Raw genomic sequence first — 13,162 nt, 5'->3', positions numbered from 1 at the left:
CCAGAGCGCCGACGCCACGCTGTCGCGGGACGTGTGGATGGTGGGCATGGGGATCCTCATGTCCGTGATCGTGCTGGCCATCGTCTTCGGCAACGTGCTGGTCATCACCGCCATTGCCCGGTTCCAGCGCCTGCAGACCGTCACCAACTACTTCATCACCTCGCTGGCCTGCGCCGACCTGGTGATGGGTCTGGSCGTGGTGCCTTTCGGTGCCAGCCACATCATCTTGGAGATGTGGAATTTTGGGAACTTTTGGTGTGAGTTCTGGACCTCCCTGGACGTACTTTGTGTTACAGCCAGTATTGAGACCCTCTGTGTCATTGCTGTGGACCGGTACTTTGCCATCACTTCCCCCTTTAAGTACCAGAGCCTGCTGACCAAGAGCAAGGCACGCGTGGTCATCCTGGTGGTGTGGGTAGTCTCTGCCCTCACCTCCTTTTTGCCCATCCAGATGCACTGGTACCGGGCAGAGCGTGATGAAGCCATTCTGTGCTACCAGGAGGACACATGCTGCGACTTCTTCACTAACCAAGCTTACGCCATTGCTTCCTCCATCATCTCCTTCTACCTGCCACTTGTGGTCATGGTCTTTGTGTATGCCAGGGTCTTCCAGGTGGCCAAGAAGCAGCTGCAGAAGATAGACAAGAGTGAGGGGAGGTTTCACATCCAGAACAAGGAGCAGGAGCAAAACGGGCGAGCAGGGCACCGTCGTTCCTCCAAGTTCTTTTTGAAGGAGCACAAGGCCCTCAAGACCCTGGGCATCATCATGGGCACCTTTACACTGTGTTGGCTGCCCTTTTTCATCGTCAACATCGTTCACGTCATCCAGGACGACATCATACCCAAGTACGTGTACATCCTCTTGAACTGGTTGGGCTATGTTAACTCTGCCTTCAATCCTCTAATCTACTGCCGAAGCCCAGACTTCAGGTATGCCTTCCAGGAACTCCTGTGCCTCCGCAGATCTGCCCTGAAAATGTATGCCAATGGGTACTCCAACAGCAACGGCAGGAGTGACTACAATGAGGAGGACAACAGCTACCCCCTGGCACCAGATAAAACCTGCGAGTTGCTCTGTGAAGAAGGGTCCTTCCCAAACCCTGAGGACTTTTTGCACTGTAAAGGTACTGTGCTTAGTGGGTAGCTTTGAGACGCGATGGGCTCTGGTGTGGCACATGCTCGTTGTAAAGATGAGCCTTTCTCTCTATCTTTCTCTAAGGAAAAGCAACCCCCCCCCAGGAAAATAATGGTCTACTTTTAAAATGCATCTAAAATCTGGTGGCTGCAAGAAACCTAAAACTCAGCAAACCTTGTGCAAACAGGCAGAAGGGTGCTCCGGGAAGGGTCAGGTGGGCTTGTTGTTTGTAGAGTGTCAAAAATACTGTAGCACTTACCTATTTAGAGGCAAAACCTTCATTCGTTGAGCAGGGGAAATTTAAGTTCCCAGGAGGAACTTCCTGACTGTGGTTGCTGTTAAACTACCTCATGTACTTAGCGTTAATAATCAGGCTGCTGCTGCGGGAACCCCTCTGCGGGGCAGGCAGGCAGGAGCTCCTGCCTGCGGGGAGGCTCCCTTTGGCTCTGGGTGCCCCCAGCTCACCGCCCCCTCCTCCTCCCCCCCCACCCTCCGGCGATAGCACTTCGTGGCACTACTGCAAACCCTGGGCGATATTGCCTCCGTTAAAGTCTTCCTAGTTCCAGTTCCTTTGTCATGACCAAGCCCCCCTGGCAGACCGGTGGCTCGTGACACCCCTTCTTGACCAGTAATGCAGCTTTGGGCAGTAGTCCTGGTACTGTCCAACCCAGGGAACTGCGTGGAGATGCTGCCCTACAAAAAAGCCCCCAGAAGGGATGCTGGGACCAGGGCTGCAGGGTCTGAGCACAGCTTGGAGGGGCCGTGTCAGATCTGCAGCTATTGCTCTCAGTCGGACAGTTTAAACAACATTTAGAAACAACAAGTGTTTTTTGCCAAGTGCTGTAGGACTTTCACCTGAAATAATACTAGAAATAAATGGAGTGTTTGCCCAGAATATGAGACTGACTGTTGGGCTCAGCAATGTGGTACTGCAAAGTTGGGTGAAATGCTGCTAAAATCATGGACCATCCTTTTGTTCAGACTCTGGCCAAAGTCGCCTCCAGCCTTTAAACTGTCAAATTGATTTAACTTCAGGTCTCAAGTGCCAGTGAACTCAAGAAGGTGGGAGAGGAGGAGATTTTTTGTTTTGTTTCAAAGAAGACTGACTTTGGGAGTGCAGCTCTAGTCCTGGGATGGCTTTTGGTTTGTTTGTTTGTTTGTTAAGGGTTTTTTTCACCTTGCAGCAGGCTTTGCATTTTCTTCTTGGGTTACAAAACTTGGCTGTGAGTTCCCTGGGCTGTCAGAGGAGAAGCTAATCCGCAGACACGGGCAGGCAGGTGTGGGCTGGAGGAGAGGGGATGGGAAGAGGGTGACTGTGCTGCTGTGAAGATCTTCTCAGAAAGTCCCTAATTGGAGGAAACCAGCAAACCGGGCTCAGAAAATAAAGCGTCTCCATAGCCTTCCTTCCTCAGCTGCTGTTTGAAAGGGTGAACCCAAGGGCTGGGAGGACGTGGAAGTGCTGTGTCTTTTCAGAAACAGGAGAGGGAGGGGAGAAATAGGCTCACGGGAGCTGTCACCTGGTTGGGGACTTTGTGGTGCCTGAAGAAGGATGCTTGGCATACCTTGCATGGGCTCCCGCCTCTTCCCCAGCCAATTCAAGCACCTGCCCTGCACTGCAGTCGCTTTGTTCACRCTGGGGACATGCCATGACAGGTCTCTGGTGTGTGGTGGCTGGTGAATCCCTAACACCGGAGGAGTGCAGAGAGGGAAGGCAGCAGGGCGACCAACTGGTGCTGTGCATTTCCTTGTGCCAAGCCCCCAGCTGTGGATGCTGGTCCCCCTTGCTTCAGGTAGCAGAGGGGGGAATTGGGGAAATGCTGCAGGGAAGCAATTTGCGCCGTCTCGGGGACATCTGAGGCTGGGAGTCGGGGGGGTGAGCAGAGTTGGTCTGTTTGCTGGCATCTCTTTGCAATCCTTTTGTGATTGTGGGTCTCTTGACTGCTCTGAGAAGACCTGCCCCAAGTGCCGGTACCCAAAACAGGTAGCCCCTGGGAGCACTGGTGGGGAATCACCTCTGTAAAGATGGTGCAAGTGATGAGACCTGCTGGTCTCCACCACAGCTGCTACAGGGTGCAGAGCAGAGACAAACTCKTCCTTGAGTTTTCAACACTGAATTCTAAAGCCCCACTTGGCTTTTATGGGAAAGGGGAATGGAAACTTCTGGTGCTCCTTTCTTGCTTCCCCAAAGTGGTCTTGATTCTTCTTGGAAAGGGTGCTGAGACAGAGAAATAGCTGTAAAAGCCCAGTCCTTTTCTAGTCCTGTGACTGGTGCTGGCTCAGTTCCCCTTGCAGTCCTTCCAGATCAGGACTACAGGCAGAGACAGAGAATGTGCCTGAGAAAGCTTTTCCCTCCTGCTTCTAGCTGTCAGCTCTGACTCGAGTGTCGGGATGCCGGTGCCTGTCTATGCCCTCACCTGCTGCCTCAGTAGGGATGTCAGCAGCCCCGAATGCACCTGAATTCCTTTGAGGTAGCTCTTAAATTACTGTCTGAACCACTTAAGCAAAGGAGGGGTATGATGACATGATGTGGTATGTGGCTGCTGGAGGGAGAAGATCCCAGACTGACAAAAATGTGTGCACCTCAGACAAATATTAACAGGCTGTCCTAGCTGGGGAAAACCCAACACAGGCCCAGGAACCTGCAGAATTGGGTGCTGTTTGCTTCGTACTGTACGAGGATTTATGCTGWATAGTACATGTAGGTAAACATGCTCTGCATGTTTAGAGATGTGCTTTAGATTAGTGCGGTTTCCTTATTATTAAGTAGCACTCRGCGGGAGTGGGGAGGGAGTGAAAATTAATGTCTTGGTTGTAGCGATTGATTTCTTCTCCTGCGTTGTTAATCTTGCCAGGCCCTCACAATAGTTTGCAATATCCAGTGGCAAGGTAGGTTAGTGTTACTAAGAGCACAGAGGAAAGAGGCGTCCAACAGCGATTGCTGGCTCTGGAGTGGGGACATGCCTGCCTCCCTTGGGTCAGCAGCCAAACTTCCACCGAATTTAGAGCAGGAGGAGGCTGCCAGCACATAGAAATCCACTGTCCACATTTCAATTGCTGTGTGCATTTTTATTACTGTTAATAATTKCTTGCATTTCAATCGCACGTGTTGTGGATGATGACTTGATTGTCTGAATTATTACTCTTTGTTTGGCTGGCTATATTAACACTTCAGATGCTGCTGCTCTKTGTAGCCAAAGCTGAGAGGCGAGTAACTGGTTCATTTCAGAAGCACTGCAGTACCTAGAGCATGAAGATGTGGAAGGGACCGGGAACATTTGGCTGTTTACACTGGGCAATTGAACTAGGTAGTGCAGTGCTCAGTGACAGTGTTAGGAAACCTCAGGCGTGCAATGCAGTTCAACTGCTGAAGAACAGATTTCTTTCCTCTAAGACAACATGAGTAAAACTGATGACATATGACCTGCTGAGTTCTGAAGGCAACTGGAATTAGGTGAGGTGGTCAGCAATTAACTCCTGAAATCCAGCAGTCATTGGGGCAAAGCCTCTTTTGGGTTTGATCCTGTGAAATTTGCTGACTGGATAAAACCACAAAAATATTGTGATACCAAGCCAGCCACACCTGACAAACCTTCCCTGCTCCACAACTGAAAAAAAAGTTGTATAAAGAAATTCTTTTGCCTATTAAATTATTTTGTAATGAAAAGATAATTTGATTTATGCTAGGCATTCAAAAATTTAAGTCAGAACTGTAGCTGGTTAAAGTGATTTTAGGGTAGTTAGGATTTGATACTAGGAGAGAACTGTCTCAGTTTAAATACACCTGATAAAACACACAACAGTGACTTCACTTAAGAAAAGTCATGGTGATGAAGTAACCAAAATTTCCTGTTGCAAACAGACTGAGCTACATCCTGTGCTGCTGGCTTGTACCTTACACCACTACTGCAGAGGGGATGAAGCTGCATAGTGCCTAAGTGGGATACTGTTGACCCCCTGGGTAAGGGTGCATACAGCAAACTGTGGTTTTCTGTGGCAGTACGTGTACTGCTCTTAGCCACTTTGACCAAACAGAGATTGTTACTGTTTTTAATGCCTTAGTCAAGATCAGTGCCACAGGTACAGCTTTTGTGTTGTTACAAAATACTTTCCTTTCTGTGGGTCTTGCTTTTAATTCTGTAGTTTCCGCATCAGGAGCTRTCTTCATTTTGTTCTCTGAACAGGCACAATGTTGAGGACTGCTGAGTCCTTTGCTTCTTKGGAAGCATTCCTGGAGCTTTTGCTTTCTGGGAAGCCCAAGCCTTAGCCCCMGCTTTAAAACCTGACACTTGCTCTAGTACTGAGGAACTATGGAAATGAACGGGAGAATTAACGCGGTGGAAGCAGACTGGACACAGAGCCCTACCTGAGAGCCTCTTTTTAGGGTGAGCAATTTGCAAAGAGCTTTGTATCTGGGAAGGCTCAGGTTCAGGCTCAGATACAACCTTTTCTTCCGGCTGAAGTCTTTCTGAGCCTGCTTATGGCCAGCATGGGAGGTGACATTTTTTTCTGTGCTGGTTACCTGATTCCATTTCTGCCTCAGTTCTGGTTTTCTTAGTTCCAATATGTGGTTAGTGTGGGAGTATTTATGCCAGAATAAAGAATTGCAGAAGAYTCAAATGGCCAATTGCTCTGGGCAGCTACTAATGCACAGCAATGCCAATTTGTGCATAGCCCGTTGCTGTGGGATGCCGAGGCAGACGTGCGGAGCTGGGCTGCGAGGGAGGCTGTGACTGCCAGGCATGTCCCAGCCTCATCTGCAGAGTCACGTCCAGACCTTGCGGCCTCAGCATCACCTTTGCACCAGATGCATGTGGGACCCCTTTTTAAGGTGGCTGTTAAGATGGTGGGGTAAGCCAGAGAGGGAATGAAGATAGCTGAGTTAGCAAATCCTCCCAAGAGTCTGAAAATAGACCAGAGTTTTGCAGTGAGGAAAGGAGAGCCCTGCTTCTCCAGAGAGAGAGCGGATGCATGAGCGAGCACACAACGTGCTCTTCAGCTTTCCCACGTCATGGCCACTGTGTTTCTCAAAGGACTTATTTATGTATTTATTTACTATAAGGGACATGTTTTTCCTGTGGAGGGAGCATATTGACAGGGCTGGCTAGGAGTAAACAGCAAGCTGCAATCCCTCTTCCAGCATCTCTTGCCCTTCTGGTATTACAGTGCTCCTGCTACCAGGAGCCAAAAACACCCACAGTGGCTAAGGGAAAGACTTTCATCTTCCTGTCTCTTTGCCATTCCTCTGCCTCTGCATGTTTTCTTTTCGCTGGCATGATGAATCCATTTCCCAAGGAGATGAGTTCATGAGCACATTCATTCCTCTGGCCAGAGGGAGGCTGTCCTGACTTGTGTGTCCCTTCTCTGCTGTCTGTCAATGGATAGAAAGTGTTTTTAATCCTCTTAAAAACACCAGGGAGGCCAAGGCTTCCTGGCTGACTGGCAGTGAGTGGCTGCGCCCCTTGGCAGTGCAGACATGAAGGAGGGCTCAGGGGAAGTTGCCTGCTGGTTGCTCACCCATGTCACCTCAGTCTTTTCCTTCCTCACCTGTCCTTGCAGATGCACCCAGCCCTGGTACAGCACCCTGTACCTTGACTGGCCCACATTTTTCACTAACTAGGAGGAGCTAGATCAGGGCCTGTGCTTTGGGTTTGCAATGTGTGCAGTACCCAGGGTGCTTCTGTAGATTTAGATGAGCAAGGACTCTTTTGAAAAGCCACCTTGGCATGGAATGTTGTTTTCGGCAGAGGGAGGTGGCATGACCCCTGGCTCCCTGACACCAGTGTTTTGAAAGGATCAAGGTTCCTTTCATTGTTGTTTTTTTACACTTACACATGGTTTCTCAGGTCCCTCAGTAGGACTGCAGCTACTGTGTGGCATCTTGTCTCTGAGCAGCCGTCTTTTTCAATGTGAAAACCTGACCGTTTGAGAGACATGAACCCAGCAGCCTGAGTGTTTCTTCCCCTTGTTTTTTATTGGAGCTCTTCTGAAAGCGAGCATTAGCTTTAACCTTTCTTGGAGGCAAAGTGAGTATTTTGCAAAGAATACACATCCCAGGCTGTGAGGCCACAATCATTTGGCAGGTGGGGTAGCTACACCCTGCTCTCATCACAGACATTCCTCCGGAGTGGCCAGTTACACTGGGCACCCAAGGGAACCCACTGGTGCTTTCTGCGGTATTGCGGACTACGGCAGCAAATATTTTCCCTAGTGCTGCCTCTTGAGAGATGACCTACAACTGTTCCTCCAGGGCCCAAGCTGCCACTGGGTGCACAGGCAGATTGTGTGGCACAACAGTCCCCTCTTGCACCGTCACCTGAAGGACTGAGACTCATGTTTGCCCGCAGCAGAACAAAGTACAGCCAGCTCGATCAGGAACACAGACGCTTCCCCCAGGTCTTAGTAACACAGCCTGGGTCTAGACAGAGCTGTGCATGTTGGAAACTGGAGTTTACACAGATCTCAGAAGGAGGTTATCTCTCCTGGTAAGTGTTGCAAGATCTATTTGTAAGAGCTGGACACAACCCCGATGCACCTGGATTTGGCAGTGGGTGTCTGCTTGAATTGCTGTGCGTTAAGGGTGTTGAATCAAGCTCAGTATTTCAGAAGGCACCAAGCCTTTACAAGCCTTTCTTTATCATGAAAAAAGTGAATTTGCTGCTTTCAATGCATGCAATTTCAGTTTGTCTCCTGTTTTCTCACCCTCCCAATGGCAGGTGTATACAGTTGAATTTTGGTGCAATATTGCCAGTGCCAGTGAGAGTGGATTGGGAAATACTTACTTGTTTACTGTCCTTGGTAAGGTCATTTTTGCACAAGTGCATATATATTTTTAGATATATGTATGTATATGTGTATATATATCTCCATTATCTATATACAGTGATATATAGATCTGTGTATAAACAAGTAAGGAAATGTAAAGGTGATTTGTTGTGCTAGATACATAGATGAAGACATGTACGTTCAAAAGTTTAGAGTATTTATTGCAAGTCTTATTGATTGACATTGTGCTTAAATAAAGAGTATTTATGATATATTTGTAGTCAAGTGTCCTTGCTTAAAGTTGTTTTGCTAGATGTATTTCCCACAAATACTTCAGTACTCTCCCCATGAATTCTTCCAGGCTCATTAAAAAAATAGAAAGAAAAGAAGAAAAAAGAAAAGAAAAAAGAAAGGAAAGGAAAGGAAAGGGAAAGAAAAGAAAAAAGAAAAGAAAAGAAAAGAAAAGAAAAGAAAAGAAAAGAAAAGAAAAGAAAAGAAAAGAAAAGAAAAGAAAAGAAAAAAGAAAAGAAAAGAAAAATCATCCCAAGTAGCCTGGGAGGCACACAAAACCTTCTTACATCACAAGAAGAATTTCTTAAGTTTATGCAAAGCTATGAGCCCTCCTTGCCTAGAAGAAGTGAGGAGGTTGCAGGTGCTTAGCCCCTCTCTGTAAAAGGGCTGCTCTGGTTTGCAACTCTTGTGTCAGGGCTTGCAGGCAGAGTGGCTTTTAAAAGCCCACCTGCTCTTCTGGCTGTTTGGGCTTCAAACAGTCGCAGGCTTGAATGGCTTCTGCACTTGTGCAGTAGGACAGGGCTGAAGAAGCCCTGTCTCACTTACAGCCAAGGATTTTTATACTTTGTTGCTGGTCTCCAGTGCAAAGGTTCTCCCAGGTCTTGGGAGAAACACAGATGTCCAATGCTGAGACTGTCTGGTTGGGGAACATGAAACACTGGAAAATATCCCTACAGCTTTCCTGCAAAGCCTGGTGCAGTCACTGCTCTCTGTGGCCCAGAAGCAAGGACCCTGTGCTGGCATGACAGTGACACTGTCCCCCATCTCCCGTCTGAGCAAGGTCTTGTGCACCTCTCCCTCCCTTGCCCATAATCGATGCCATACGCCTTGCCTCTCAGCAGGACTTACTTGTCCTAGCTCAGCAAAGTGCAAACACAGTGCCCCTGCTTTCAGAGCTGTGCTGGTTGGAAGCTCAGGCTGAAAGCAGTGACAGTGGTCTGAACCACACTGCAGGAGCAGAGGGTGACAGTAGCACAAATCTTTTCTAATTGTCTCAGGTTGAATTATCACCTAATTAGGATTGGTAAAGCTTCTGGGGGTCTTTGGGAAAGTATGTTATTCATTTGGCCTGTTCCTCTGTTGCCCAATCCTGTTGGTCCTGGTGCCTTAATTGCTTCAGGTGACAGTGAAGAAAGAACATGGTTAATGTCAACCAGGATCCCAGCCCAGCATGTTGCAATGACAACTATTTTGCATTCTTTATGTTACTTTAGACCATGATGAGAGTGTTGGCAGCAAAGGCCAGTGTGTGCCCTGCACATTTTAAGGCTTCTCTTTTCCAGAAACAACAACAGGGAGCTGTCATGCAGCAACAGGGAAGGATTAAATCAGGCACTTCCAAAACATAGTAGATGACCACATTATAATAATTCTTGGGTTTTGTAACCATGTGCTTTCAAGGAATAGACAGCCCCAGCTAGAAGTATGAGATGTTGTTGGCTGCATGTGTCCTGAAGTGGGAATCGGAGTCATTCCTTCAGCATCTCTGTGTGGAGCTTGAGCTGCACACAGCTCCCCCCAACCCCTTTAAAAAGGGGGTATTCATATTGGAGAACCTTTCTCATCACAGCTTGCCTTCTGGAAAGGTGCTTGGTCCTAAGAGGTGCTTGGAGCCCAACTCTACCTCCCTGCACCTTTGGTGACTGGACTAAGCCCCACATGGCTCTGGTTTTCCAGTGGTGCCAAAGGAATGTCGTTACACTGCCAGAGCTACCTGCAGTCTCTCAGAAATTACTTCATTGCAGGTGTAGGCAACAGGTACAACTGAGAGAGGATCTCTTATCAGACTCTGCACGCAGCTGCCCACTCACAGCACCTCCTCACCAGCTCGGGGGGATTCACACTCTGCTGCTGAACTCCACAGCCTCAACCCAATCCTGAGAAATGCATGACAACAAACAGGGCCTCAGGGAAATCCCTGCCAAGTCCTTTCTCCCTCATATAAATATTTTCTCCTCTTAAGTATGTGCAAGTGTGAAAATCCTTCCTTAATCTTTTCCCTCTGTGGCTAAAGGAAATGCTTTGTTCATCGCTGAATGGGGGCAGCCCTCAGCTTGAGTTTGCAACCATCAACTCAAGCAAGAGCTACATTGCCAGAAGCATTACTCATCGCCACCAGAGCCATACCAATTACTGCCTTTCAAGCCCACTGGCATAGTGCAAATGGTATCCACCATGAACAGTGTGCTACCACATTGGTACCTGCCAGGACATTCAACAGCTTAGTGGCTTTTGGGTGGAGGTCCCATTTGCTTCCAGGCATCTAAGGGACTGTGGTGTGTGGACAGCAAGCTGGTTAGTTGGGGTAGCCTTGAAAAAGCCTTCAAAACCAGTGCAAAATATCCTGGTCCAAGGTCAGATTCCTGTCCTGTTTTATTGTACTTGTGTCTGGAAATGAGCATCAATTTTGCCCGTGAGAAACTGTAGTAGAAGCCCTAGATAAGCTGCTTTAAGTCTGACTCGAAAAGCAAATTGCTGAATGAGAGAGATTTTTCTAATACATATTTATCAGAAAAAGGAAATGTTTCTGCATGTAACAGAGACAGTGAAAACCTCAATATGCCTACATGCCAGAGAGTGGGGAGGAGGAGCTACCTAGGTCACAGAGTGAGCTTAGAGATCACAACGTTGATTCCTAGTTCACAGAGGAAATGGTTCAAGTGTTTTCTCACTTGCAGTTCAACCATTGCTTCCCTTTCACCTCACCTGGTGGTCCCTCTCGGGAATAGGTGGGATCGGACATAGACTGTTATGCCCTCTCCTCTAGCCCTTTGCCTAGGACTCGGCTCCCTCCGTTAGGTCTGTGTGACACCAGTGTCACAAGACACTGTTGTTAATCAGTGGTTTCAGAGAGGAAGAGTGTCTGCAGAGCTCCCAGTGTAGCACAACGAAGCAGTGCTGAGAGAAATCCATACCAGTCGTAGCTGTAGGCTTTTGCAATATCTCGTTATGACGCAGATAGTACTGTGATGTTCTGCTTTAACATGAGCCTGCCTGAGTGCAGAGCTTCTTCGTATACAGGCAAGTTAGGCTAAAAACCTTGAGTGCTGAGCTGCTGAGAATGAACGGCTGTACAAACCGTTTTGCAGCTAAGAAGAAGAGAAAGAGGTGACAATTCCCTCATGCTAGGATGAGAAACRCCATAGTAACGCCCCACCAGTTTGATATGCAGACATGTTGGCTCTCTAGAGTGGGTTTTAGGATGGTCTCCCAGGTAGATTTGGTCTACAAGGCCCTACCAGTCCACCAGCAAAGCCCTTCTTGCCGCGCCAACCCAGTGCCTTTCCAGGTGTCTTGCTAGGCTCTGTACAAATCAGCTCAGTTAAAGCAGAACCTCTTGAGCCATTTGCTAACTTGCCAGCATTTTGGACAATAGAGATGTTAGCATGCTCCCCACCTTGGGAGATCAAGCCCTGAGCAAAGTCAGCAGAGTTTGAGTCTCCTCTCTCTCCTCARTGACTGACAGCATACAGCAGCTTCAGTGGCGGTGGGGCTGAAGGAAAAACTGGAGGTCCTCCTTTTTCCAACCGAGATACAGAGCTATAAAAAAGGGGAAGAGACTAGGCTGGTGGCAGAGTTGGCAGCTGTTGGAATTAATTCATATCATTTCACTACAGCAGCTGAGACAAAGGGGAATGTTAGAAGGGACAAGTATGGCAGGAAAAGGGGGAGATCAGAACCATGGGAGGACATTTGGTGACTCAGAGAAAGAAGGCCATTCCTCAGTAACTGTGTGGCATGATTTGTACACCTCATTTGAAAATCTGGTTGTGTGAGTCCCAGTCCCCCAAGGGCTCTCTAGTACAAAAAAAGATCCTTCTTAAAAGGGGATCCTGAAGGTACCTATTTATAGCATGGAAACCCCTCCAGGAGTGCCACTGTGACATCCAGTCCTGAATGAACACCTCCTCATCCTCAGCAGGAGTGTGATGTACAAGCTGTTCTTCCTGAAGTCTCAACTCCTCCTTTGCAAGTGGCCAGCTGACATTTGCGAGCAGGCTGTAGGGAACAGTTGCGGGCAGCTCTCCACAGGAGGTGATGACACCCCGGCTGCTGCTGGCTCTCTGCTGGCACTGGAAGGAGGAAGGGGAGAGAGGGTAGGGTGCTGGGCAATTCCTGCTGAGCTGCACATCACAGTGGGTGAGAGTCAAGTGAGCAGAGGCAGTGAGCCTGTACCATGCCCAGGAAGGAAAGGTCGGGGTGCAGAGCCATGGCGTGATTAGTTCCTGAGCAAGAGCTGGTGGCAGCTGGGGCAAGGCAGGCAGGGCAGTGATTTCTAGGCATGACTTGTGCACATTGGTCCACAGAGACAAAAACAAATCAGAGGGGGAAAGGCTTTTTGGTCTGAAAAGGATCTTGAAGCTCCTTGGAAGTGCTGGGTAGAGGGTAGAGGCACAGTAGGCTCTGCCAAGCTCAGGTGTGTCTCCCCATCAGCCTGCTATTCCCCTGGAGGTGGCAAGGACCCCAAGAGGCAATGTCTTCATTATATCTGCTCAGGTGTGCTCTCAGGCTGTGTAGGCTCAGTGTACTGGGCACACAAGATTTCAGTGCTGCTCTCTGCAGTTAGATGGCAAACCTTTGGGGGCTTTCCTATACAAAACATTGTGCAAAGCCAAAGGCTTATGTAAAAGTCAGAATGATTTGGGAGATATTTTCTTTCTCTACCTAAAAATTCCCTTTAACACTGAAAATCTCAGGAGAGGAATAGTAATGAAAAATCTATTTGGACAGGTTAACTTTTTATCATGGATTTCTACGGCTATAGCCTGCTGGTGGGTCTGAGTTCATAAGGGGCTTTTGTCAGCTCTGCAGACAAATTCATGAACACAGTACAGACTGATAAAGAAAAACAGAGAGAGAGAGAGAGAGAGAGAACAGGACTTTAAGAAGAATGTTTGGGGGGACAGGTGGAGGCAGCTGAAGAAGAGAGGCAAAGTGAGATGTAGCTCCAAGAAAGTGTAAAAAGGTGACTGA

At 48.2% G+C, this 13,162-nt stretch overlaps 1 protein-coding gene across 1 annotated transcript in view; it reads left to right on the top strand.

The window, feature by feature from the left end:
• The first annotated feature begins 16 nt into the window (after positions 1-16).
• The window catches only part of ADRB2 (adrenoceptor beta 2), a 39,626-nt gene continuing 26,480 nt past the window's right edge, over positions 17-13,162 (top strand). The window contains exon 1 of the mRNA XM_085298074.1: positions 17-1,124. Within this exon, the coding sequence (XP_085154200.1) occupies positions 38-1,124 (1,087 nt within the window). The 5' untranslated portion in view covers positions 17-37. The remainder of the gene's footprint in view (positions 1,125-13,162) is intronic.

This window comes from Rhea americana, unplaced genomic scaffold (assembly GCF_003343005.1).
Source record: "Rhea americana isolate MKP2758 unplaced genomic scaffold, rheAme1 scaffold_135, whole genome shotgun sequence".
Lineage (NCBI taxonomy): Eukaryota > Metazoa > Chordata > Aves > Rheiformes > Rheidae > Rhea > Rhea americana.
Note: the sequence above shows the minus strand (reverse complement) of the source record. Positions and strands in the feature narration are given on the sequence as shown.